This window comes from Anser anser, assembly GCF_964211835.1.
Source record: "Anser anser genome assembly, chromosome: 3".
Taxonomy (NCBI): Eukaryota; Metazoa; Chordata; class Aves; order Anseriformes; family Anatidae; genus Anser; species Anser anser.
In genome coordinates, this window is record NC_139722.1 from 55990589 (window position 1) to 56017956 (window position 27368).

Here is a 27368-nt window from a genome sequence, read left to right on the forward strand (position 1 = left end):
GCCAGCAAGGAAAAGTCTCAGCAGTTTTATTTGGAAAATAAGTTTCTTGAAATGAGACTTGTAAAATTCTTTCTTAATTAGTGATGGTATGCCAGAATAGACTTTCCACAACCCAAACATCCTGTTGCTTGGGAGATTCTGAATGCTCTCAGCATTGCAAGACCAGTGAAGTTTACCTGGATTTACAGCAAATAATCTGTCCTTACACAGGTAGTAGGCGAGCTTGCATTAGAGCATCCTGCTATTTATGAGGAAGCTGTTAGGTGGATAATAGTTTATCTGGCATCAAGCCATTTGCCAAACTTCTAAGTGTGAGACTGGTTGCTGAGTCACAGTTTCAGCAACTGCAGTAACAGCTCATAAAAAAAATCTATCCTTTAGCTGGTGAAAACCCTGTAGAGCTGAAAAGATGTATTATATGTATGCTTTTGAACTTTAAAATAGAAAAGAGAGAAGCCATCAACAGACCTTTTATGTGTGCATGTTGTTTTCTTCCTCTCCTCAGCACTTAGGTAACTATAAAGCAGCTAAAATCAACACATGAAATGTCAAGTTTGAAAGGGCATGTGTGCAAAGAAAGTGTTTCAGGCTGAGGATGTGGTTCAGAGCACTGACTGTACCAACTGTTTGTCCAGTAATATAGCAACTGAGTTAAAAACACGATTTTCAGTCTTCAGGTAAACAACAAATTTGGAATGGGAGAATGTTTTACCCTGAGAAAACATTTGCAGTTCTGTGGTTCCCTAATGACACCAGGCACGATTTACTGAAAGAGGTGGTAAGGGAAGGTAGAAGGAAAGAAAATAGGTTGAAAAGGGGACTAACAGAGCTCTAGCTATTACATTTCCAGAGATGGGCTGTGTATGTGTATCAGCATGATGGCAACCACATACTTCTTTCCTGCTCCTGCAGCACAGGTAGGTATGACCATGATACCATTTACTGTTTCCCTTGACTAATGCTAGTCCCTTCAGATCCTGGATTTTAGGTAGACCCCCATTCCTGCTTTGTTTTACAACTATACTAGTAAAATAAATGAAGCTATCTCATAGCCAGTGTCCAAGAACAGTTATGTTGTTGAAGTTTTCCGGATTGTGTTAATTAAGCAAAACCAATAACATAGGCGTAATTGACAAGCACAAGAAGAAAACTAATTTAACAGAGTGCTAAAAGCTGCAGAGAAGACTGCAATTTATCTTGTAAATGTACTCTTTTTTATTGTATCAATTCCTCTTGCAAAGATGTGGAGGTGGAGAAGTGGTACAATTGATTTTGCAGCATTTTGAAATACAATATTCTCTCCATAACAAACCCCTATCAACTTCAAAATGCTGATATTTGAATTACTATTCTAGTAACTTCATGGAGTGTCATTTTTTATAACTAGTACCTGCAGTCAGGGTTTTGTGCTGGGTTTGTGCAGGGTTTCATGGAGTAATATCATTTAATCTGAAAGTCCAGAGGGAAGAATGGTCACCCAAGAGAAAATATGGGGAAGAGAATATTATATTGGGAAGTCCTGAATTCTTGGATGGATAGATCAGTGTAGACTTGATGTGGTTTTGTAGTATAATAAAATAAATACATAAGAGATTTGGAGGCTAACTTAATATAACCATCTAAACATTTTTTTCCTTTTTTCTCTTCTTTTTATGTCTAGATTAAACATTCAAAATAGAGATGACAGTGCACAAAAGGAGAATATATCTATGCAAATTGATTTCTATTTCTGCTAACTATGATTCCACAGACATCCGCTAAAATGTCCCATTGTATATGAGCTCTTTTCACTTTAGTAACTAAATAATTGGCTGATATGAACAGTTTGTGGGATGACCCTGATCTCAGTTGCCCTGGTGTACATCCAGAGGAGCATAACTCCTGTGGCATTGCTCTGGATTTACAGCAGTAGAGTTTTACTCAGCTTGGGTCCTCTGTGTTGGAAGAAACCTATCCAGTGGTTAATAAAATCCCATCACCCCTTCCACTTGTGTGTATTTGACCCTTGAAAAATGTCAGGTGGAGACTCTCTTGCCGTTGCACAAATGGTTGAGTCATTTCCTTGATTGAGAAGTTTGTTTTTCCGCAGTGTTCCTTTTCTTGTTTTTCCCTGCTGACACACTCTGCACACAAGAGCTTTTTTTTATTTGTACAACAACAAGTTGTTTCAGCCCTCCTGAGTTTTAAAAGCAGTGAGGTTTTTCCATTGGCAATTTGCTTCTCTGGTAGCTGTGTGATGGCAGGTTATTTTCGTGGGGGTGGTGGGAGCCAGAGCTGCCGTTGCCTTCCTGGATGTTCCTCGCAGTGATCACGCACAGCTCTACTGGTGGCTCTCTCCTCTTTTTAGCTCATGCCCTGTCCCTCTTCCAGAAGGAGCGTGCTGTGGGGCTGAAGGCATATATGAACCATGAACTTTAAGGTACTTGGCATTTTGTGGAACAGAATTGGGCAAGATTGGCTGACTGACCATAGTAGGTAACCCTCTTCCCTGCTGGCCAGTTGGTTCTCCATGCAAATCAGCTGACGGCTAATAGAAACTTAAGTGATATGGTTATTTCCAGGTAGCTTTCTTGGCTGCTGTGAAACTCGGTGTGTAGATGCTGGAATACCTGTTGTTGTAGACATTTGATGCCAATTGGGTGGGAAAGTATTATTTATCTCATAAAAGCAATTTTTATGCTACAGTGTCGTCGTGACTGGCTATTGACAGCTTCTGAATTATCACTTCTGGCAGCAGAATGCCATTAAATAGACACAGCTTGCTTCCTTAACTAGCATTTAGGCAGTAATTACTACCTTTGAAGTGAATGTAGCAGCACAGCAAGTGCGGAGAGTCTGCCTCTTTTACTGGAGGATGGAGAATTCAAAGACCCTGTTATTAAGGACTGAGTGTAGAAAGCTGATTTTTGTACCAGAAGTGCCCTAAATTGAAATGTTGAAGCCCAGAAGTCTACCTATAAGGCATATGATCTTGTATGTGGATGTGTTGTTATTTATTTGAAACGTGTTCAAGTTTTGTTTCCCTCTTGGCCACAATTCAGCTTTCCCTTGGTGTTCTGCTGTAGTCAGTTGAAAGCCAGAAATTGAGATAATGTTCTAGTTGTTTCTCTGATACTCGATATCCTTTCTTTCTGTCCTGTGAGTTATGTTCTCATCTGCTGTATTCTACCATTTGTGTTCTCTACCTCTGGTAGGCTTTTTTTTTTTTTTAATATTTTATGAGGTTTCATAAGTGTCTAGCATTCCTAATGAGCTTTAGCTAAAGAGCTGTACTTGTCTCCGTATTGCTTTGAACAAACTAAGCAAGCAGAAAAGAACCCTTTTATTTAAAAATTCTTAGCCTTTCTGATGTTCTCCTGCTTGCTGGGCTTTACATACACGTGACCAAGAAGGGTTTTTAGTCTTTCTAGCCCCTCCATTGAAACAGCAGAGTAAGAATCTTCTTTGGTATAATGAGGTATAATGAATGTGGTTAGATTAAAAAAAAAAAAGAAAGAAAGAAATAGCCTCTAGATTTATGTTCAGATTTTGCTCGTTGTCTGTGACTGTCGGTGCCTTACAGAGTTCTCTGCTGAGCAGTACAGAATTTTGGTACCGCAATTTTTCTGTGGAAGCAGCTATTCCTCCTTCAGAGAGGAAGAGTGATTCATCAGGTGAAACTGGGGAGAGCCACTGCCCATGTGGCCCTCCAGATGCAGACTGTCAGGTCTGTCCTGTAGAGACACCTGTATCACTGCAAGGCTTTTGGAGCTCTGTGACCAGGAGGATGATGGTCACCAGGAGGTGGTGGAGCACTAACCACAAACAGCTCTGAACACAAAGCACTGTGTGGGCTTGGACCTGGCTATGGGGTCTCTGTACAGTCTTCATGAATTCAACAGACTCTTTACAGTTCGGGATGGGTGTTACAAGTTCAAGGCAACAACAAATCCTGCCTTTTTTTTTTTTTTCCTCAGAATGAATGAACAAGACTTTCTGGAGGGATATTTGCAGAGATTTATATCAACTCTCTCCTAAACCTTTGTTGTGTTGAACAAATCTGTACTGGTTTGGTTGACGTTATAAGGAACAGAATGTGACCTGTGGTTTCAGAATAAGTGCAGCATGCAGATCTGTGAAAGGGTCATGTCTTTTTGTCTGCAACCAAGAAAATACAGAATTATTTCTTAAAGGGGGATGGGGAGGTTTGAGGAAAAACTCAAACTCATGAATAAAATAAACTTTGCAACTGCTTATTTTAAACTGAGCCATAAAATGTGGCAAAGAAGATCAGAGAAAAATATCTCCCATGGCCCCTGTAGCCTTTTGTAGCTCTTCAAGAACAAGTGGTCTTCTGCAGAAAAGCCAGTTGCCTGAAATGCCACCATCTACAGTTCTCTATCCAGATTCACATAGGACTCTAGGAGGGAAGTGTAGGTTCTACTTATCTCCAGTGCTGACTGGAGTCTAGAAAACCAGAATCCACCATCTCTAAGGACGTATGTTCAATGGGAAAGCAAGGCAAGCATCCTTCATATTTTTGACTTCTCAGATAAGGTCTTAACGCAAAGTAAATGCAGAAGTATGTAAAACAAGAAGTAAATGTTTGGAGTGCTAGAACAACATTAAACAGAACACCAGTTATACTAACACAGTTACTATAATTTCTAGGGAGTTGTTTTGAAAAGCTCAACTCCATACTTCTGCAAACAAAACTCACTTGGAGTTCCTATGAAGCAATGCAATTAGATCTGTGTGTTTCTGGAAAAGATGCATCTTTGAATGTGTCCTCCAAAACTGCCTTTGTTTTGGTTTCAATCTGTCTAGAAACAGAAGTTTTGCTTGGTGATAGTACCTATCTGTTTTCTTCTTTCCCTGTCTGCTTAATAAGACAAAATGGGGAACAATCCTCTTCCGAGGGATTTACGTGGGAAAAAAAAAAAAAAAGATTAATTTACACTGCCGGGTGTCAGGCTGTAATGTGATTATGCTGGCAAAGCTAAAAAAGGAAATGTTCAGAGCTCATAGAAATTTTAGAAGATGTCATTAGCTTAGCAGATGGGAAAAATTTGTTTGTGAGCATTCAGCAGTTCCCGAACTCACACAACACGTTACACAGGTATGCACATCGGCCAGCTGCCGCGGAGGATGCAAAATCTTCCAAGTAGCTCACAAGGGGAGTAATTCCAGTTTAACATAAAATGTAAAGGCTACAAAATGTCAGCACAGAAAAGCAATCCATAGCCAACTTGAAAGTGGTTCTTTCAGGCACTCATTCTGCAGCATCAGAGCACCTTCAGACAGCGAGGCAAATGGCAAGCGCAGTGTCTGTGGTGAGCTGCCTCCCTCTCAGTAGGAAATCCCACCCAATTCTGCTCTGCAGAAAAACAGAGTAAAAATGCTTGGTTGGACTGGTCTCGCTTGTTGCTTTTGCTATTGCTTGTGGGAGAAAAGCTCCGATTCGATATGTCAAAATTAAGCCTGTCTCTCGCTCAGAATACAGCAGACAAAAATGTTAAATTAATAACAATAAAAACAAGAGAAAAAGATGATTGTTAAACTTTTATAACCAAAAGAACCAGATAAATAAGTATGCAGGCCTGCAAACTAAAGTTATTTGTATGATAGATAGGAGCAAGACTTGACAAGGGACAAAGCTTTTTAATGTTTTGGTTTCCACCCCTCCACCTTCCCTTATGCATCAGTGGCCCACGTAGATTAAGAAAGTTAAATAAAAGCTCTGTGCTCGGTTATGTTCCAGCTAAAAATAGCTGAAGGATCTAGCCGCGCTTGATTCAAGTCATTTATAAAAGCACTTTTATTTTTTTATTTATTTATTTACTTTCTCCTCTGTCATCTTTTAACATGTCCCATTTGTACTGGTTGTTTTCGTAGCCTTGTTATCATTTGGGATATAAAAATGTGTTTGGTTTTTTTTTTTTGTATGTGTGTTTGTTTTTTTTTTCCCTTGGTTCTTATTTAAAGCATTTTATCTAGGTGTTGGTAGAAAGGCATGTTTACTGAAGGATCATTTACCAAAATGGAAATGACTCTTTGAAAGCCACCTGTCTTAATTATAGGTAATTTTAATTGAATTAATTTAAAACACATTAATTCAACTGTGTGGAAATTATCTGACTGGCTCAGTACATGTCATAGAAATGGCTGTTTGGTGTTTGTTCTTGAACAACAGGCGATAATCTTTGGAGGTAGAGATCTGGTTTTAGAGCTTACTTTTTTTTTTTTTTTTTAAGAGACAATAATTCTCCTCAATTACCGAATAAGCTCAGGCAGACCATAAAACTATCTCCTCAGTATATTTTACTGGAAGTTTGATTGAAATATGTCTGTTTTCCTGAGCTACTCTGAGCTACTCTATAACTGTGAAGCTCTAAGACAGTAAGCCTGTTTAATGTCCTAGAGCAAGGGCATTGGAGGGTAATAGAGGTGATTCATGCTTTCATAAAATGGAAGTATATTGAAAGGCTAAAGAAATTAAACCAAATGAATCCCAGGTGTAATTCCACTGACTTGTTTAGCCTTATAACTAGTATGAATTTCACCTATTAGGCCTATTCTCTTGGGGAAAAGAGACACTCTGAAATAGCATGAAAGTCAGGGAGTTTATAAATCTCTGTGATCAGTCATATCCTTTCAGGAGAGATGCAAAGAAAAAAAAATGCAGTCATCTAAATATAGGGAGGCAGGAGCAACTAGAGTGCTGCAGATAAAACCCTTCACCTGAGCATAAAATTAATCCAAAATAAGTTGCAAAGAAGAAGTTTTTAATGTGTACTGTGGCTAATCATATGCCCTACTTGTTTCCATCTTTAGTCCTCAAGAGATTGTGGGTTCAGGGGTATTTTCTTCATTTATTTGAAATTCAATTTCAGCAGTGCCGTTCAGTGGGAGCACGCTGTACCTGGCTCATTCCCAGAAAATTTAAGGACAAGGTGCTCTCAAATATCTGTGCTGCCATACTCCCCATTCTGTGGAGTTTTAGATAACATTTAGGCATCTGATCCAATGGAGAAGACTGCTGTCTCCCAGTTTGAGTGGGACAAATCCAACACAGTGATCTGTTCCTGAAGGTTTTCTGTAACCTTCACATTCCTAGTTTAGCCCTCTTTCTGTACTGCCAAATTTGAATGGAAAGAGCAGAAGCCTTCCAACTAGATAAAGTTAAGCACGTGCGTAACTAACTGCAGGATCAAAATGTAAACTTATACTATCAGGGTATATGTTTCAGTGAATTGTAATCGATTTTTTTTTTAATCAGCACATTAAAATATTCTGTAAATGTAATCGGGAAGTCTCATGAATCAGGGTCATTTTTTAACTTAATTATAAGGCTAAAGGCAAACACATTTCTCAAATCTCAGTCTATTTTCTTGGTGAGTCACCATAGAACGAGGCAGATTTTTTCTATCTGAAATTTCACTAAAATCAGTAAACAGGATTGCTACCAAGACTGAACAGGTATGCTGTAGAGGATATATGACTGATTGGAATTATATTAGAATAAAAATGATGTGTGTCAAAAAGTGAAATTAAAATGAAAAATTATTCATTTGATATTGAAGAAATATTGTATATGAAGTAAAATATGTGCTAAGTCATAAGCAGAGTTTGAATGCAACATACAGAGCAGGGGAAAGAAGTGGAGCTGATGATCCAGATTTAAAATACAATTTTAGAAGAGGGTGAAGAAAAGCAGTTCAACACAAACTCTCAAAATGCAGCCTTATGTCCTATTGATTTTTCATCTTTGTGAATGTTAAAGTCACTGAGATGTCAAGCACAGCAGTAAGAGACTTCTGTAACTCATTAAGAGGTGCTTCAGTGCACCAGGGTCACTTGCAGCCCAGGGTGAGCTCTGTTCTGTTTGGGTTAGACTTCGCATATCAAGTGGTTGTTTTCTGCTGGGGTTTACTTAGAAGTCATCAGATTACTGTGAAAAGCACACCAACATGCACTGGTTCATCTTCCTCCGAAGGCAGGCTGAACCAAAGTGATTTAGTAAAGCTTTCCGGCACCTGTGTTGGCCTAAGGATGTGGTTGCAAAAAAGTTTACAGGGACAGAAAATATATTTTATTAATTAGGAAAATGTCTTCGCAAAACCTTTTGGATATAGCAGCTCTTCTTCAAGCTGGGATGGCTTTATAGAATTATCCTACAATAGCTCATTTATATTTGCAAAATCAAAGACCTTTTATTACCCTTGAGCTGAGTTAATAAAATAATATTTTACTACCTAAATAAACATGTATGAAGTTGAGCAAATACATTTTGCTTTCCAACATCCTATCCACTAAAGAAAGCTAAAAGAAGTATTCTGGTTTGGATTTCCAGCAGCATTTGTGAGTGAGCTAGAAGAATATTTCAGGAAACCCAGGTCATTTCTGGGTAGAAGAAGTAACCGAAGTGAGAGAAAGAATAAATTTTGGGGGAAAATAGTTATGCAGAGCTTCACGGTGAAAGCAAAGAACTTGAGTCAGTAGAAGCCCTGAGAACCTAGTCTTGTAGCCATCACCCCAACACTTCACTCAAACATCCGAGCAGCTATCAAACTGACATTTGCTCTTTGTGAATAAAGTGGAATAGGTGCTAGCACCAACAATAAGCACTAGTGATTTATTTGAAGTTGTCAACAGCTTTGCCTTTTGATTTGGTTCTTAAAGAAGCTAGGCAAATAATAAAAACTTGAAAAATGCTAGATTTAGAAACCCTCTCATGACAATGACAAGCAGGCTTTGTTGCAGCTATAAAGAAAATAAAATTAGCTTATGGTACTTTAGCAGTACTTTGATTGCCCAATTACGAGCTGAAGGTTAAGCTGACTTGGCTTTAAATGTAGTATGCAGACCCGTATGAGTAATTAGCAATGAAATGGTAAATTTCTCTTCGGGATTTTCTTTTTTTCTTTTCTTTCCTTTTTTTTTTTTTTTTCTTTTCTCCTTCCTTAAACAGACTGCTGTGAGTAATTCTTGGTCTGGAAATAGTGACTTCTCCTTCTGTGTGTTTGGCAGCATGAAGCCAGAATACAGAAATGAAAAATTGAAATAGGCAAGTTTTACTTCAGTCAAAGGAGAAGAGTGGGTGCTTGGATTTGGTTACACTTCAGCTCTTCCAAAGTGTCCAGCAGACGTGAACCACAGCATCACAAGAAAGTGATGCTCTCCTGTGTTCAGGCAAGGAGGCAAAAAGGTGTGTGGTGCAAAACTGGCTAAACACAAGTATTTCCACATCAGCGAGGTGCAACTGAACCTGAACAGGGAAGAAACCCACATGTAGGACGCGTTGTTCTCTGGGTGTGATTCAGACCAATCTGAGGTTGGGTCTAGCATTGCTTATATGAGCACTGCCTGCATCCTACATCTTTTAAGACCATGTATATCTCTCTGTTTATTGGCATTTCCCTGAGTTTCATGACAGTAAATAAGGACAAAATGTAGCCTTACACTAATTTTTTAAAAGCGCTCATAAACCAATCAAATCAGTATTTCAAATTGTTGTTGTTTTTCAAAAAGCTAAAAGATATAGCTTGTAGGTTTGAAGGAGGAAGAATCATACAAATAAGATATGATTATGTTTTTCAATATAATCATGGAATGTTACTTAGTGGTGACAAAGATAATAAAACAAAAGTCAGCTGTCATTTGCATAAATAAAACAGTAAAGTGCTTCTGAGAGCTTGTCCTTGCTTTTTCATTGAAATAGACCCATGTTTTGAAGGCCTAGGGACTTCAAAGCCTTTTAACCAGCTGTCTGCTCACTGCGAGTCTGTTACCACCTACTGCCTAGCTGGAGAGAAGCACTGAGCTTCATGACGGCAAGGTAGCTCTTTCACCAAACCTGCTTCTGCCTCTGAGAGTCCTTGGGAAATCCGAATGTGAAGAAGACAGGGACTTTTCACCCTGGTAGGGAGCTGCTGTGCAGAAGCTCGCGTTGTAGCTACTTGTTGTTTTGAGGAGTTCCCACAACATCAGGGGTCATTGCAAATACTGAATCTTCAGTTAACAAGATGTTATAGCATGTGGCACGTTAATGAAATAGTTTATCCCCCTTAAAAAATAAATAAATCTGTAGTGTTTTAAACTCTCTTGTGCAGACTCTTCAGGTTTTCTGTATGTGGGCCTATTGGGTTAATTGTACATACAAACTTTTAAGCACATACATGCCTGTTTTACTGCTACCTAACTAATTTGCTACTAATCCATAGGCTCTACTGGATGTATGCATCCTCCAGTAGGACTGGTTTCCTGAAAGTCTCCCCAGACTTTACCATGCCTCTCTTCTTCCCTGCCTACATCCCACTTGCCAACCAAATAAATTCCTCATTACGTAATTTCATCCCTCTTCCTCAGTCATTTTTCAGAGTTATCCTTCCTTGTCTCTTTAGTTTGCCAGGTAATTTCTTTACCTCAGATAGATCTCAGTTAGTCATTCCTTCTTCTGCGCAAGCACACCTATAGTCTCTTACTTCTCTGCCATGCTTGTTCTCCTGTCTTTCAGCAATTTGTGCCCACATGTTCCTACCAGACTTCTCTTTCCTTGCCACTATTCCCTTTAGTAAGCACGTCTACAAGGATCTCCATTCCTACGAACCTCCCTGTAAATATCGATACCCCCTGATTCACTCTGGTCTAGTTGGAAATGTTCCTCATTTGTGCCTGTAAGATCAGAAGGGGACTTGGGCCTTCTCCAGTAACAGAGTTTGGGTATATATGTGTGTTGGTTTAGTGCATAAGATTGTCCTGTTCCTATATATCCTATATATCTGCTGAATTATAAATTCATCTTCTCTCTGCTGCTTTTTATATTGCACTGCACTGTTTGCCTTACCAGAGGGCATTATGCGGGCAGACCACAGCATGCTATAAGCTGATTGCTGCCTGAGCCTCTCCAAGTGGTTTTGTCAGAGTAATTTTCTTCCACAGAGAGAGCAAGTGGAGACCAAATCACTCCCTGATTCACATAAAGAATGCAGTACCGACGTGTGCATATGCTGGCTTACGCAGCTGTTTATCTGTGTGTGCTTCAGGAAAGTGTTCCTGGGATTCTGGGACAATGGCTATGTATGAAAGCAGAGGGAAAAGCTCCTTTGGTTCTCCCTCAATGAATTCATAGTTCAAAGACTGAGGAACAAGCTGAGGGGAGAGGACAGACGAAAGGTGTGGTGCACATGTGACCATAGTAACAAGACTAGGTGGTACAGTAAAGATACTGGCTTCCTTGTGTGCCTGTGGCAATATGAAAAATCATAAATACAACATAACTGCAATCTTAGAGTTACCAGGGCCTCTGGAAACTTAGGTAGTTAAAAATGATGTCTAAGTAATTCCTAACTTACTTCTCGAGTATGTGCCTGTGGGTGGACAAACTTTTCTAGCATTTCAGGCCAGGCGTAAATCTTCAGGAAGGATATGAGGCTCTGTGGCAGAGATCAGAAAGTGTATGTGTATGACAGGGGATATGTATACATTTTGCAATGGGTAATGAAGACTGTGAGGATGAATGGCCAAAATATAAGAGGAGGAATTAGGTTGTTCCCCTGCCCCACGCTGAGCTTCATTTCTTATTCCATAGTAGGAGATGCATTTGACTTTTTTTTTTTTTTCCAGCATAGCTGATGCATCAGCCTTTCTTCCCTGTTGAACTGTATTTTCGACTAAAACTTGTGTCTGTCATTGCTTTTGGTCACTCAGAGACATTTGGAAAGTGACTTGCTCTCTTTGCTGGTATTGACCGCCTTCAGCTAATGTCACTTCATTTATTACTTACTGCAAATAACTTCTGATTAGGTTGTCAGTATCATGACCCTTTCCCCTCTTCCTTATTTTCTTTCAAAATGGGAAATTTGTACCATTACTTAGTGCTATTATTGTTATTCTTGTAATGTGTTTTTCTGTACATCAGAGCACCGCGTACTCAGTGTCTAAGAGCTCACAGTAAACCTGTTCTACTTTGTGTAGGTTTTCAGAAGGTGAACTTCACCATAGCATCTGCACATTCTCCATAAGTACAAAAGCATCATGACTAATACGTTATGTAGCTTTTTTCTCTTCTCTTTCCTATAACATAAGCTATGTGGAAGTGTTCAGAAAGTCCAGGTACAGTGTACAGGAGAAAACAGAGGTTAAGAAAAATATATATTTTGCATTTGGACAGAAGATGATTGTGATAGTCCTTAACACTTAACAAAATTAATTCCCCATCTTGAACCATTTCTAATGAAAGCACAGACAAGATATATCTAGAAATTGTATGTTACCAAGGGGCAAAAATTGTCAGTTCTTGTCATTATTCTACAGCTTTGGCCAGCCTTTCAGATTCTGCACCCCAAACTGATGAGCACCTGAACAGTAGGAGAAAGATCTTGGATTTTGACTCAGTGCTTCTTCTGAGAGGACCATGGCAGGAAATGAAGGGATGGTGTGATACTGCTATCTCAACCTGACTGGTTTGAGACTAAGTAATAAAAAGTTTTGAAAATAACATCTGGATGCCATTTCTTCAGATTATCAGAAAGGATATTGCCCCGGTACATGAAGGTAGAGTAGGTCACATCCAGAGCAGAAGAATACAGATGTGTGTCCAGCTTTTTTCACTTTGTGAAGAAACCAAATTGAAAACCTGTAAACAACATAGCAAACTTTCAGATGCCATGCCAAGAATGTCATGTGTTATATGGGCTGTAATAGCCCAGGCTGAGACATAAGATGTAGGAAGTCTGTAGACCCAGACATGCTTCTGCATTATAGATTCACAGAGACGGGAAATAATTTAATTTCCCGGTTAGTTTAGTTAACATCTCTGGAGGTACCGGAAAGCCAAATCATCTTTCTGCCATGAAAAATAACAGAAACTCATTTCAACTTTAGTGATACATTTAAAAAAACAAACAAACAAGCAAACAAAAAAAAACCACCACCACCACCAACAACAAAAAACAAAACTAAAGAATTTACTTCTTTTCCTGAGTGCTTCACTTTTAACTTTTGTATACTTATCTATATTGTTTTGCCTTTCCAGTTATCAAGAAGTGTGTGGACTCTTGTTCTAAGCCCAAAACAGCCAAGACATCTGTGTATGCTACAGAAATCCTAAAGACTGCTTGCTTTTATTTGTGTGCTTCCCACCACTGGGCAAATGAGTGTGTTGCAAATTCCATTGGTGGAGAAAAACACCAAACAGAGATCTCACAAAAATTGTTATGCAAATGTCCAGGTTACTATTAGTCATCATTGTAATCTCTGGACAGTCTTCATTAAAATCATGACTGCTCCTAACTTTTTTTTGTTTTCTGTGGTCCTGTACTGCTTCAGGATAAAGTGTAAAGATTACATTAGCACGTATGAGAATGTTCCTATTCTGACATCTTTGGGAAGAGCAGGCAAAGCCACAAGGGTGCAGCAGCAGCAGAAGAGGATGTGAAAGCATGGCAAGTGCGTAGCAAGGAGATGTGGTTTTCATCTCAGTTGCACAGTGGGAAGTACTGCATTCAATAAGTTTTCTGTTCTCCTTACTTGAACACTTTTGAACCTACAGACTTTTAGGGAAAAGGTGCTTGAGGAACACTCCTCTTACTTAAAAGAAAAAAAAATAAAAACAACTGAAGTTTTTCTTGAATAAAACAAGATGCTGAAATACATCTTACAGCAAGAGACCGTCAAGACACAAAATCAATCAATCTGGCTCTTGCAGTATTACTTGGCTATTCTATTTCTCAAGTGTTTCTAAGAGGATTTATGTTTTCCAGTCTGTTATCACTAATGAGCATTCAAAAGGAGTGGAAAGGTGTTTGGGAAGTGTATCTTTCAATTCAATAGTGCAGACAAAGGCCTAAGAGAAAAGTTTTCAAAAGGAGAGAAGAGTCTGAGTGGCAAGGAGAGATGTATTTGGTTGTTCGGTTTCCTACGTGGAGTTGCAACAACATGGATGTCAGGAACATTTTGACATTTCCTGAAGAATAGTTTGTCCTTATAAGCAGAACAAAAACAGTGTTTTGTCTTTGTATAAAACAGTAAAAAGATGAGAAGAAAAAAGCTATCACAAACATGTACGGTGGTGACTTATCTACTTTCTAGTAGATAAGGTGAGCAAGAGACAGCGCTGACATTTAACGTGGATTGTGGCACCTGTTACAGCTGAGCACTGTAAAGCATTTTTGCCTTGATCCTCAACACAAGTTGTTTTGGGAGACTTATTTGTTCTTTTCCTTTGTAATTCATTTAAATAAACCTGTGACTCATTTTCCCCAGAGAAGCTGGCTATGCTGCTGACAAAAGAAGATTCAAAGATTAACAAACTAGCTGTCTTGCTTAGAAAAAAACGCTGGTACTTTGCCTGCCATCATTTTCTCTGAGGACACTCACTTGAAAATCTGACGGGTACACTAATCAAATTTTACTTTTGGTGGTAGCCAGTTTGCACAAGCAGACTTCTTCCTTCCCCCTTGTGCACCAGAGTGGTCTGCTGTTTGTCCTGTGTGGTCCTGTAGGAATTTCAGAGGATTATCGGAGAAGATTAACTATACTCCTGAGAATCCCTTAGTCCTGTGTCATGGCCCATGAATGAGCAGCAAAATTAATCTGGTACCATGGAATATTGATGGAGTACTTGTTGGGTTATGTTTTATTTATAATGACAGCCAAAGCCCTTGTCTCTAGTTTCAGTAGGAGAGCTGGTCTGGCAGTCCATCTGCCTTCCTACTGTTGACCCGCTGCAAACAGCCACTTTCCCCACTCAACTCATGTCCCACCCAGTCCCTTCTGCTATCTGGGCTGCCTGTTTTTTGCTTTGGAAAAGAGAGAGGCAGCGAAGTAGGGAATCTTCTGCTCCAGCAATCTGTCACTCTTTCTTTAAACCATATACCATTAGCCTGGTGAGCGGTGACATGGGAGGAACTTGAAAACAGTAATTTGGAAGCTGAGAAAGACAACTGCGTGCTGGCATTGGCGAGATGTACATATCTTTATCTAGGATAAGTCTACAGCAAAATGAGCTCAATGAAGCTGAGGGAGACGTTGCTGGAGGGAGAAGTGGAATTGGGAAAACTGATGCTGTGCACACCATGATTATTATTTACCCTGTGAGAAAGCATGAAAAATGGTACACACAACACGTGTGAGAGGATGCCAGCCTCAGGGAGATGGTTACTTCCTGATCGAAATGGTGAAAAAAATGAAGCTAGACACAGATGAAGAGAAGTAGAGCTCTACATCCATACCTAGATGTAGGACTTAGAAAATACTATTGTAAGGGAGCAGCAGAATGAAAGTGAACAAATTCCTTAGAACATTAAAGAAAGAAATGCCATTTCACTGTAGTACTGTAGAAAGATATTTTGTATACAGTCTGTTCCATGTTTGGAGGTAGACTTAAGTTTTGATTTATATGAACCTAAATGGTCATAAGTTTTGATTCATATTGTAAATTATAAGCCTGCTGGAGTAGTCTCATCTTTGAAATGTGCTTAGAGAGTGTCCCGTATTCAGTCCTTTCTCTTCAAACTTAGAAGTGTGCTACTCACTTAGAAGTGAGTAGCCCTTAACTTTTGAACTCAGCCTTCTCCTCAGCCTCTGATACCTAAGATTTAATACAGAAAAAATGATGATGATACCATAATGGTAACTGCTATGCAAAGGACAGTGTATTGCTGTTATTTTTAGATAGCTCACTTGAATTGTGCCCACCAGAGTGACAGATAATGATGGGCTGATTTCTTGTCCAACAGGTGTTCTAAGATTTGCCCCTGCACATTTTTAAAATCAAATAATAAATCAAAATTCATGTACATGGTAGGATGTCAGACTGCCCTTCGTCATCTTCCTGGGTGGCCTAGCATTATGCACCAAAGGGAGATTACATTGGGAAGAAAGAGGGAGGCTGGAGAGAAAAGGGAGGGATTTGACATAAGTGTCCAACATGGCTAAGATGAAACTGTGCTACAGGAGAGGGTGGTTTGATACAGTTGTAGTTGTAGAGCAGATTTTGTCCATTTACAAAGTAATTGCAAGGGAGAAAAGAGGAAAAAACAAATGGACAAGGCAGGTCTGAGAAAGTCTCTGGTGTGTTTTAACTCATGTCAGTCTGGAGATCTTTTGATGAACAGCAGCCAGCTCACAACAGTGTTGGCCCACCAACTGCGTGGCCGAAGTGAAATGAGGATACCACACCGGTATTTTGGCATCGGGAACAAATCTTAATGCCTTTACCAAGCAAAGGAAGATGCTGAGTATTTTCTGTTCTGAAGTGTAATTTACAGCCTCTTTTCCTTCTCTGGTGAGCATGTAGAGAAATATATTTATGACACCTACAGTTAACTAAGTACGAACACCTACAAAAAGCCATGAGACTGTGTCTGTAAATTTGGATTCATTCTCCTTATTTTGTTATTTCTTGTCCAGTGCTGAGCTCACCCATTTTAATCAATACGAAGTATAATGCTGTATCTAAACCAGAATTGTGATACACATACCTTGTATATTTTCTCAAAGTCGCATTCCTGAATGTCTATTATCACTTTTATATTTTTGCTGCTTATGGAAAAGATTCATTTGGACTTGGCCTGGCTGTTTTCATGTAGGATGGAGCTTTCAAATCTCAGGGTCAGAACCTTTAATCACTGACTTCGGTTGAAGAAAGTGGTTTGTTTGCCAGTTCAAGTCATCTTTCAGATTTGCAGATTCTACTTAAACCTCATTTCTTGCCAAGGAGGATTCATTTCTTTTATTACAACACATTGAGAGATACAAAGAAGATTAAGGATATTTATTACTGTAATTGGAGTGACACAGCTGAAGGAAGTTTGAGGGAGAAGAGGGAAATGTTCTTTGTGGTGGAAACAAGGTCAGCATCAGTAATTAAAGCTCTGCCCCTCCTTTCCTGCACATCAGAACAGGCAATGCTTGGCCTAGAGATCTCCCTTGTTTTTTCCATCCACGAAGTGAGAGCACTACTGTTTCCCAACCCTGGCAGAATTTTAGAGTGGTGACTATGATTCTCTGTTTGTTATATGAAGGACAGTAAAAATGAGACTTTGCTTATCTAACTCTTATTCTAAATACAGGCAGTTGTCAATCAAAACTTGATAGCCTTCCATCAGGCAGGTCTCCAACCCCATCTGTATCCTTTCCACATCACATGCTGAGCCCAGTGACACAGAGACAATATTCCTGTTCTCACACTGCACGCAGAACCATGCTCATACAGAGCAAGTATTGGTTTTAATTGAACAATTCATGGCTAATTATTAGAATTTACTCTGTTAATTACTGAAAATAAATGTGTAAAATTCTGGTGTGATAGCCTTCTATGATTCTTAATAAAACAGTTGCTAATGGGAGCTTTCATACACTATCCCTGTGTGTGGCAGGCAGCTAAGTATCACCACCTTCTGCTCCAGGTGTTCTCACAGAAGCTGGTGCCCTGGGGTGTGATCCTGCAAACACACCTATTCCTGATCCAAAGCCCGTTGTGGTCAGCAGGAGTTTTCACATTCAGTTCAATTGGCTTTGAGACAGGCTTGAGGGAACAGAGCACTGTTGGCTCTATTCAGTCCAGGCTTTGGTTATTTGTTAGGTAAAAGTCACATGCACAAGCTGAGGTTAAACCAAGCAAACAAGTTATTCCTGTAGGAGCAGAAGAAAGCAAGTGTTTTGGAATTTACAGGATAAAGAAATTTTGTGCAGATTTTTATTTTTTATTTTTTTGAGAGGTCTTTTTATATAATTTACTCCTCTGTGAAAGGAATTTGTTCTAACAAGATTCTAAATAATAGTCCAAACAAGATTCCAAATAAAGAAAACATGTTCTGCTTCATAGAGACAGTATGACTAAACAGAGTTTCAGTTCCCTTCCCAGTGGCTGTGTGTCAAAACCAACTAAAAAGAGGGCTCAGGTCATAAAAATGCATACAAGTGGCTGGCAGAAAGGTCTGTTGCTGACTTCATCCGCAGGTTTCCTGTAGGTCGAGAGCTGTGCATTGTGCTCCTTGGGTGTACAAATGGCAACGTAAGGAAATGCACAGGCACGTACAGCTTCAGCACCCGACATTGAGGTATGCGGCTTTACTAACAAGAGACCCACTGGGTCAAAGCCCGTGGCTATCATTTTGTTGAGCAGCTCGTTTGATTAGTATCCATCCCAAAGAACCAGACCCAACTTCAGGGTTGTTGTTTTGTTTTGTTTTGCCAGGCTGTGGCTGTTTTCTTCTTATGTTTTCGATCTATCTCCAGATGTTGCTATGAGGAAAGGAGTCAGCAATGACTGATGTGGAGCCCCTGGTCACAGATTTTGCAGCATCAGGAAGGTCGGGCCGCCGGAACGCCTTGCCGGATATCCTGGGCTCTCCTGCTGGTGCTGGGACTTCAGACCTGCCACACAAACTGGCCGAGCTCTCCGTTTCAGAAGGTAATGCCTGTACATCCCAGAAGCAGACATTTCTATGCATTCTGCCGTCATGCAATTTTGATGTCAATACTAATCTTTTTCTTCATTCAGGATTAAGTTCAACCTTCTAAAGCAGTTACCGCTTGTACCTCCTAACAAGACAAGTTAATTTTAACCCAGACTGAGTCTGCCACATCCACCCACAGATTCTCTGTGCAGTAGGTTGGGGAAGGGTGCTGGGAACTGAATTCCAGTTCCACTGAAGAAAGGGAAAAACAGTACATTGCTGGGTAGCCTGGAAAACCACCACATCAGCTATAAATTAGGGTCTCCTCCTGCACTGAGATAACAGCACAAGACAGTAAGCTGCGCTGCTGATCCGATTACAGCTGTCATCCCAACTCAGACATTTAAATTAAGAGTAGGGTTTACACTGATTTACTCCTGCTACTAAGCTTTGGACATTGCTATCTGACAGCAGTGTTGCATTTTGCCGTGTTCTTTAGGTTGGTAAATGTCCTGTTGATGAACACGGGTCTAATCAATGCTGGCTTTGCATTTAAGTTTTTGTTGTTTGTTTGTTTCACTTTTAGAGAGGTTTTCAGATTCTTTCCACTGCTCAGGAAAAGTCTGATTTCTGATGCCAGAGAAATGAGAATTATATGTTGCCCCTGAGCATGGCTCGCCCCTACTTTTTTAGGTCCTGATTTGGAAGATTTTTTTCTTTCTCGTGCCTGTCACTTTTGCAGCTCTTACAAACACCACTGCAGCTGGTGGTCCAATTCTAGCAGCTGCAATGGTACAGGGGCAGCACAGTGAGCCTGTGCTAAGGAATGGAGGGCCCATGAATCCGAGCTGAAGTAGGTTACAGGAAGGATTCCCAGGCACAAAGGATGTATGTCCTGTATGTCCTGCTTGTATATTGCTGAAAGCAATTACAGGATGTTGAACTTACAGCCTCCTAACACCTTTAAGTTGTCGGGGGTTCTTTGATTACAATTTGTTCTTGCTCTGAACATTTCATTTATACTCTTTGGGATTCTGTAAATCCAAACCCATCTTGGGTGCATCAAAGGACTGCTGGTGGTGAAAAAGAGGGCAGGTAGAAACAGCACTTCCAGGAGGAGTGGGAAGGGACTGGATCACCACCTCCTGGCTTTGAATGTGGGAAGGAGAGGGAAATAAGGATCTGAATGGGTGCTGGAAGGAGGCATTACCTTTGAAAAATGGAACAAGGACTTATAAAGGGGAGAGGGTGGACGTAAAAAAAAAAGGGGAAACAACAAGGATGGTCAGATATACTTAGGCTGAAGGGCAGTACTGAGGAGAATTGGGGGAATCTGGAAGAGCAGGTGGGACAGGCAGTGGGCATTGTGTCAGAGTGCATTCAAAGTAACACGGGTTAATGCCAGCAGATAAGCCCCAGTTCAAACTCCTTGGCTTTGAGAAGTGATTTTTCCCTAGGAATATGAGAAGTACATCCCTACAGACTTTCCCATTGTGTTGTATGTGACTTCAGTGCTGAAAATCTATTCCAAAGTATAAACAGGCACTTAATGTTTAATGCTTTAATTTTCAAATATGATGTTTGTTTGTTTGTTTGTTTTTTTAATTTCAAAAAGCTCTTCCACCTGGCACAGGTTGCACATGGTGAACAGAGTAGGTTCCAGCAAGAGAGAACTGTTTCCCTTATCAAACGGGATGCAGATGGGAATTACTGCTGTTATTAGTGTCAGGAACTGTGGAAGTAAAGCTCTTGAACTGGCCAGTCCAACCCACTGAAATATTCATTGCTACATTACGTATAACTAACCTTTGTATTGTTTAGAGCAGTGAACCTTGAGGGACATGCACAAAACCATGTTAAACAAAGCTCAAAACATACAGCAGCGGAAGATAAGTGCCTCATGTTTGTTTCATTTTGGTCTCTAGAAAGCTTAGTAGTTGGAAATTATATACTTTTTAAAATATGGAAAATTTCTCTCTGATCCTTTTTTTTTTTTTTTCCCTGAATAAAAATAAACATGAAAGAGTGAATGTCTTGTTAAAAGAAATGTTACAGCACAACATATAATAAGCACTCCAGACAGAATAATCCTCTTCTGGTGTTCATCCAATGTATAAAGAAAAAGAAATGACACAGCTACATTAGTATTAGCAAAATGTACCAATGCTTTCTCACAAATGCAAGGACCAGCACTGCCAGGATTTGGAGAACAATTTAGAGCACGGAATTATCCTTTGCTTTTGTCGTCGGCATATAGCTGTACCAGAGCATGCCCGGAAGGAGCAGCGGCTGTTATCAGCACTCTGCAGTAATGATAATAGAAAGTGAATACAGGACATAGTTAGGCACACTGTGACGAGTGGGCCCTGCTTGGGTGCTTTTTGGGGTTGGGAATTGGGAATTCTACAAGTATCGAATGGGAATTACAGCCTCATTTTCTTGTCAGTTAAACTTCCAATCAGCTAGCAAGCAAAATGAGGGGAACTCGTCAAAATGGACAGAAAATCTGTAAGTTCAAATGCTGTGACTGGGAAATTGTTTGCTTGGGAAACATTTTGGGCTCTAACAAGCAACTCTTTTGCCTGTCTCTGGCTTTAACAATAAGCTATTAACAAAATGAAAGCCACTTCCAGCTCAGAGCAAAAAGGCTGGATAAATGAGAAAAGTGAAGATGGAACATGTGGCTATATAAAGCATGCCCTATTTTTTTCTGCTGTGAAAGATTCAGTGAAGATTGTGGGAAATGGTGAGGAGGACTCTCTCCATCTTGCTTCAAATTTAGCTAATGCTCATTGGATCATACATTTCCTTTCCTTCTAAAATGCTGTTACTTGCTGTCAGAGAGAAAGGTCAGGAATAGAATGTGCTAATACCATTTGTCTGGTTGAGAAAAGATGCATGTGTTCTTTATGAATACACAAGGATCCTGTCTGTGTGACACAAATTCCCGTGCACCCTGAAGGTTGCACCAAATTCATGTTCTCGTTGACATGGATGGGAGAGATTTTGGCACCAGCTACTTCTGTCAGAGCCTAATTCTGAAATGAAGGCTATCTGTAGCCTAACTACCTCTGGTGATGCGTTAGTTTCAGAGGGCTGATACTTCCCAAAGGTGGTCTGGTAGGAGGCTGTAGTGGAACCACGTTAAACAATTGATTGGTGTCATTGGTGATCCAAAGGTTAAAGAGGAGTCTGCAAGAAGTTTGAGAGCAAAGAGGCTACACTGGCCACCTGTAATCTGCTTTAGGGGAAAATTCTGCCAATAACTTGTTTGCTGATTTTTTTTCTAGGTGACTATGTATGACTGACTTGATGCACTCAGCAGCTTAGCACTTGTTGCACACTTAAATGCTGCCAAGTACGAGATTAGATTTCCTTGAGCAAAGTGTGTTTTCCTCTACCCTGTTTGCAAGACTGCACTGGTATTGGACATCCAACCCCACATAGGAGCAGCCAATAGAGGATAGAGCTCTATCTCCCCTTCCACAGCAGTGCTGTGCTATGTAATAGTGAAGGATGGCAAATAACTCATTTCTTAATTTACCACTGTAAATCTCCAAAGCTTCCAAATCACTGAGCAGGCTGAGAACATCAAGCAGTTTCTGCCAAGAGCTTTAGCTGATAAATTGCTGTGGTATGTAGAGACCAAGATATATAATTCTTTTGTCTGTTTGTGATATTTTATGGCAAGTCTTCAGGGCAAATAGCTGAAAATGTACCCCTTAGATTATGATTGTTAAAGTGGATAGAACTTGGAAGATGGTACAACCAGATTTGCTGAGCAGACCCCTCCTTACCTCCAAAAGCTACGGTCTGTCTTAGATTTGTGTATACAAACTGTTTTGTTACCATTGTTAATGCCATGTGGGACTTGAAGATAGTGTGAAAATAGTTACGCTTTGCAAGGAAATCAAGGCAAGAGGAGTTCTCATTTCTCAGTGACAGAAATCGAGCCTCAAAAGAGACAGAGCTGAATTCTGTTGTTCTAATGATGACCATGACCATAAATCACTTATGCTAGGGTGCTTTTACTTGTGCTACTTGTGTAATCATTCCACTCTAGTGTATGGAAGAATGAACTTCCAAGTCAGAATACAAGGGAAAAAAAATATATTAATATATATACACACACACATCCCATCATCTTGTGAAAACAGGATGAATTTTCCTAGGTATTTCTTGGTAAAAAAGGTCAGCCAGATAACTGGCATGTTCATAAACTGTAATGTTATCTACCTGAAACCAGGCAATTCTGAGAGGAATGCAATATTCTAACCTGACTTTGGAAATAACCCAGAAAAAAAAAATAATAATAAAGAAAAGTTTTCTCCAGTCTGATTCTTACAACCAAGTGCACATCGATCAGCAGGTGCAAGGAACAGGGAAATCAGCACCAATAGGAAATTGCTTTTGGATGATGCCTTTGCAAGTTCTTTATCTTTTCAGTTAATCTCCCTTTCCAAAGCACCCATGAGTGTGGTAATAAAGAGCCAATCTAAATAGAGGTGATCAGGAAACCCAAATATTTAGCAGCAATTAAAAAGCTCTGAGAGTGTGCGTGGTATAAATGTTTGATTCTGTGTTTTTGTAGATGAAGGAGCAGAAGGTGGAGAAATGCCATCATCCAAAGCCTTGCTGGAAAGTCAAGAGGCAGAGGGAAAGAGCAGCGATTCCTAACACTTAAGGACTGCTGGATTTGCGAAACCCATCAACAGACTTTCCAGAGTTTCCCTGTGTTGTTACCTGTTCTGAAGTGTGGTAGCTACTGCAGCAGCACAGACAAGACTTCAAGACTTTTGCAACATCCTTGTATCTAGGTGGCATTAAGATGGAACTACTTTTTTTTTTTTTCTACTGTAGTCCATCAGAAACAATGTTCTACACATCCCGACGGGAAGAGAACTAAAGAATGTATCTGTTGTTCTGAGTTCTGTAATGGTTATTGTATTCATCCTAACTAATCTTCTTTGACAGTTTCAATGAATATAAATAGCAGATGTACCAAGTAATGATCGCTTTAAAATAAAAGACCTATTTCTTAATTTTCCAGAATAGCTTCTTTCTCTCTAACACAAAGGTGTATTTATTCTCCCCACCTTAAGATGATAATAAGTATGTATTAGATTACTGACCTAATTTGCAGTTCATCTCCAGAGATTTTTGTTCTCATTAGGGATATGTAGATGAATGTGAAAATTAGGAAAAAAAAAAAAGGAAACAAAAAAATATTTATTTTTCTCTCTTCCTCCTGACTTCAAAGAATTTTGTATACCACTTAAACCACCAGTGTCTGTTTTTAAACTCTCTTTAAACTCTATTTGATTATGGCAGATCATTTCACATATCCTACTCCCAGCAGTCTTGCTACTTCTGTCATTTCTGTTTTCAGGCTTAATATTGTAGCTATTCATGTGTATCTGAAATAAAATAGCCATGTTTGTAAGTGATTAAAACTGTTTGATCTTACAATGGAAATTAAATAGCTATTATGTTTTCCGTCTTCTGTTGAATCCTTGATGTTTCTTTTATTTGACAAGACTCAAACCCCATAATATAAAATTATTTCATCTCAGTTTTGCTTTTTTTCTTTACTGCTGATGAAGATGTTCCAACGTTTTTGATATTTACAATGGGTGTTCCCCGCTGAAAGGCACTGTTGTGCTATGGAAGTCGTGCTCCTGGAAACACCCACATGCACCCCTTTATTGTAGGAGACCCAAGAGTCATGCACAGACGTGCGCCGTTAGTGCAGTCTAAAGCAGCTGCCATTTTATGTGCTTTGTGAAACCTAACCAGCACTGACAATCAAATGCTTTTATTTGCCCATACAGTCTCTGCTGGACTGTAGCCAGAGGGAAGAAGCATCCCCAATAGGTACATCAGACATCTGACAGGTATTCCATCTACAAAATATCTGTGTATTTTACAGCTGGCAGAGAGCTGGCAGGGAGGTTTTCCCACACAGCTACCACCCATACTATGCATTTGCATTTGTTCATGGGCTGTCTTTTGGGACCATTCAGTAAAGGGTGGATTTCATCTAACTGAGGCAATACCGAATACCCTCCTCTTATCTGCATTCCTTCAACAAGTGCAGTGCAGTATCTCAGAATTACTTACAAGGTTGGAAAGGTCAATAACCTACTCTGCTGGAGCAAAACAGGTGGCTTAAGAAAGTCTGAAGTAGCTGACATGGAGGACCAGAGTTAGAAACCACAGCAGAGAGGGACTCAGAGTCAACTGTGTCTGTGGTACACAAGCTTGTTTGGGTTGCAGTCCCATTCTCATACACCACCCTCCTTTATAGCATCCGGGCACATAAAAGCGTTGTTTCAAGAAGTTAAAACGATCCCATGGAAATCAAGTGGTTGAGCATTACTGAAACAGAATTCCTTATATGCTTTAAGTGGAGCATATGCTAAAACGCTCTTCTGGGTCATGGCCTATATTGAATTTTCCTCTTCCATCACAGTTGCAGCACTGTATATATTTAGAATCTTCTCTTACGTTAAACAGACGCTGAAATTTGGGTTACAGGAGTAGGTACTTAAACAAATATTTTGCTAGCCTAAGAAACTTTTTTTTTTTTTTTCTATTAAAATACCAGTCATGGGAACCAGGTGAATTTAGCAAATTATTCACGTGTTAAACTATGTATAAAAATCACAGACATACACACATGGAGTTAATTGCTCACAGATGTTGAGCTTAGAACCTTAAGCAGGGTGCTAAACACCCTGGAAAATTGGTGCTTACTTTGGTCTTGAGCTGTATGAACCTGTCATAGAGAGAAAGGGTATGGAAAGAAGGTTAAAAGAAACACTGCACAAGAAATAAAGACAAACAGGAAGATTTAAAATGCAACTCAATTAAAATCAGGATTAATGTGTTTGATCTATAATATGTGGGGTTTGCAAATGACTGCTACGGTCAGTCCTCATTTGCCTGTTCTTTATCTAGTTGCAGATTAACCAAGTTGCAGATGCAGAAATACTATTTTTTTTTTTTTTTGCTAAATGCACGTATGGTTTGTGTCTAAAGAATTGTTAGTCTAGGCTGCATGAGAGAGCTCTTCTGTAGTCAATTCAGATATAGAAGATGAGTAGCTAACCAGGGCTAACTATACCCTGGATCTTGTCAAATAAGCCTTTCCAGTTTGAGGCAGCTGCATATTTCTGGCCTGTATACCTAGAACTACAAACACTGGTTGGTGTGAGAAATGTCGTGCTGAAAAACTTTGGTATCAAAGAATTTATTAGTTCTGTATTACTCTTGACACAGCCAGGCAGGAGGCAGTGAAGCCCTTTCCGAGCTCTTTAGGGGCCTCCAGGCCTGGGGTTTAGGTGTTTAGACAGGGTTATGGTCTGAAGCACCCCTAAAATTGTGGTTCCTTTTTTTTTGTTAGTATCTTGAAGATAGGTCATAAATCCTGACGAACTTTGGCTGAGCCTGGAAAGAGCCAATTAAGTGCTTCTGAATACTTCCCACTGAGCCAGTTTATCCAGCTTTAACCAATATCCAGGATATACCACCCTCCCATTAGCTCAGCTAATGAATAATTAATGATAGTTTTCTCTTAATCCATAGAGTAACAGATTTATGGCCCTGAATCAGCAGAATATTTTAAAACGTGCTTAACTCGAAATGCAGACTAGTCTCACTGAAGTCAATAGAACCACTCAGTGACTAAAATTAGGTACATACTTAATTAGCTTGATAAATTACACCATCAAACTTCTATTAGGGCTAACCTGGTATTATAATGCATTAATCCCAATTTCCATTTGCAACGAGTGCAGCACAGGCAATAGCATCTTTTTCATCAGCATATAACACTGTCCTGGACTTTTAGAGAGCCAAGACATGTATTAGGACCAAGCAGAAAGGTAACTGTTGTCTCCAACTTTTGGAACTTAATGAAGTAATTATTCATTCTCAGCCACGCTGCATACTTAAAAGAATAGGAAAAAAAAAGCAAGGAAATAAAAATAAACCCCTGTAACTTCATTCTGCATGCATAAAACAATTTAGGTACATTGAACATGTATAAAATTGGATTCAGTCTTTTCCAGATATCATTAAGACAGTAATTTTCTTTGGATCAGCCCTTCATCAGAAGCTCCATGTAAGAGGTGGGTGAACATGCTGAGGCATGTCTTTTGTTTTTATTAATCAGGAAAGCTCAATTTATTTTCTGGAAGGCAATGAAGGAGTAAATAGGTTTTAAGGTAGAGGACTGATTATTAGAATGTTCTAATTTAGAAAGATTAAGAGGAGTAATTAAACTTTCTTTTTTTCATTCTTTTTTTTTTTTTTTAGGTGAAGCTTATTTGCTATAATTCCTCACACAGCTACCTTCACCTATGGCATATGCCATTATTCTGGTATAACATTGCATCAGCTGAGCTTAAAAACAAATGTCGGATGAAATGAGTGGCAAAACAGTTTGCAGGGTGGCATATTTTAAAAGGATTTTGCAAATCATTGATAGTACAGCAATGCAGAGGCTGGATTCAGTTGTCATTGAAGACAAAGATCGTTTTACACTAATTGCAGTGTGAATTGTATCTAATTTTAGTTTTAAGTCATGAGTTACAAATCATACAAAAAATTTCTCCCATTTTAGAAAGTCCACGAACAAAGGATTGAGACAAGGAAACTGCTCAGTGGAAACATCAAATATGTTTGTACTGTCCAAGATATGATATTTGCTTATATGGATCTTTGATCTGATGTGACCAGTTCTCTGTTGTGCAGCTTTCACTCCAGGTCATAACGGAGCAGTAATGACTTATATGTCTTTTACATACATAATATGCTTCCAAATGGGGCCTAGAAGACAAAAAGGGTTGTGTGCACAGAAGTTTCTTCATGTGTACCATACAGGAAAGTAAATCTTGAAGTGTATGTTAAAAGTAATCAGTATTCCTATGCTCACTTCATGGATGCTATTAATAAACAGATGCTTATAAATGATAGGTCAGC

The 27368-nt window shown here is 39.4% G+C and overlaps 1 protein-coding gene across 8 annotated transcripts in view; it reads left to right on the forward strand.

Annotated features, from left to right (window-relative positions):
- PKIB (cAMP-dependent protein kinase inhibitor beta) overlaps positions 1 to 23883 on the forward strand; it is a 55002-nt gene extending 31119 nt beyond the window's left edge. For 7 of the 8 annotated variants that reach the window (XM_083830665.1, XM_083830663.1, XM_083830661.1 and 4 more), the window contains 2 exons: positions 18223 to 18397; positions 22975 to 23883. In XM_083830665.1, coding sequence (XP_083686791.1) covers positions 18250 to 18397; positions 22975 to 23060 — 234 coding nt within the window. In that variant the 5' untranslated portion in view covers positions 18223 to 18249 and the 3' untranslated portion in view covers positions 23061 to 23883. Of the gene's footprint in view, positions 1 to 15781; positions 18045 to 18222; positions 18398 to 22974 lie in introns of those variants that run through there. The other variant, XM_083830664.1, reaches the window with a different exon arrangement.
- Positions 23884 to 27368: the final 3485 nt, after the last annotated feature.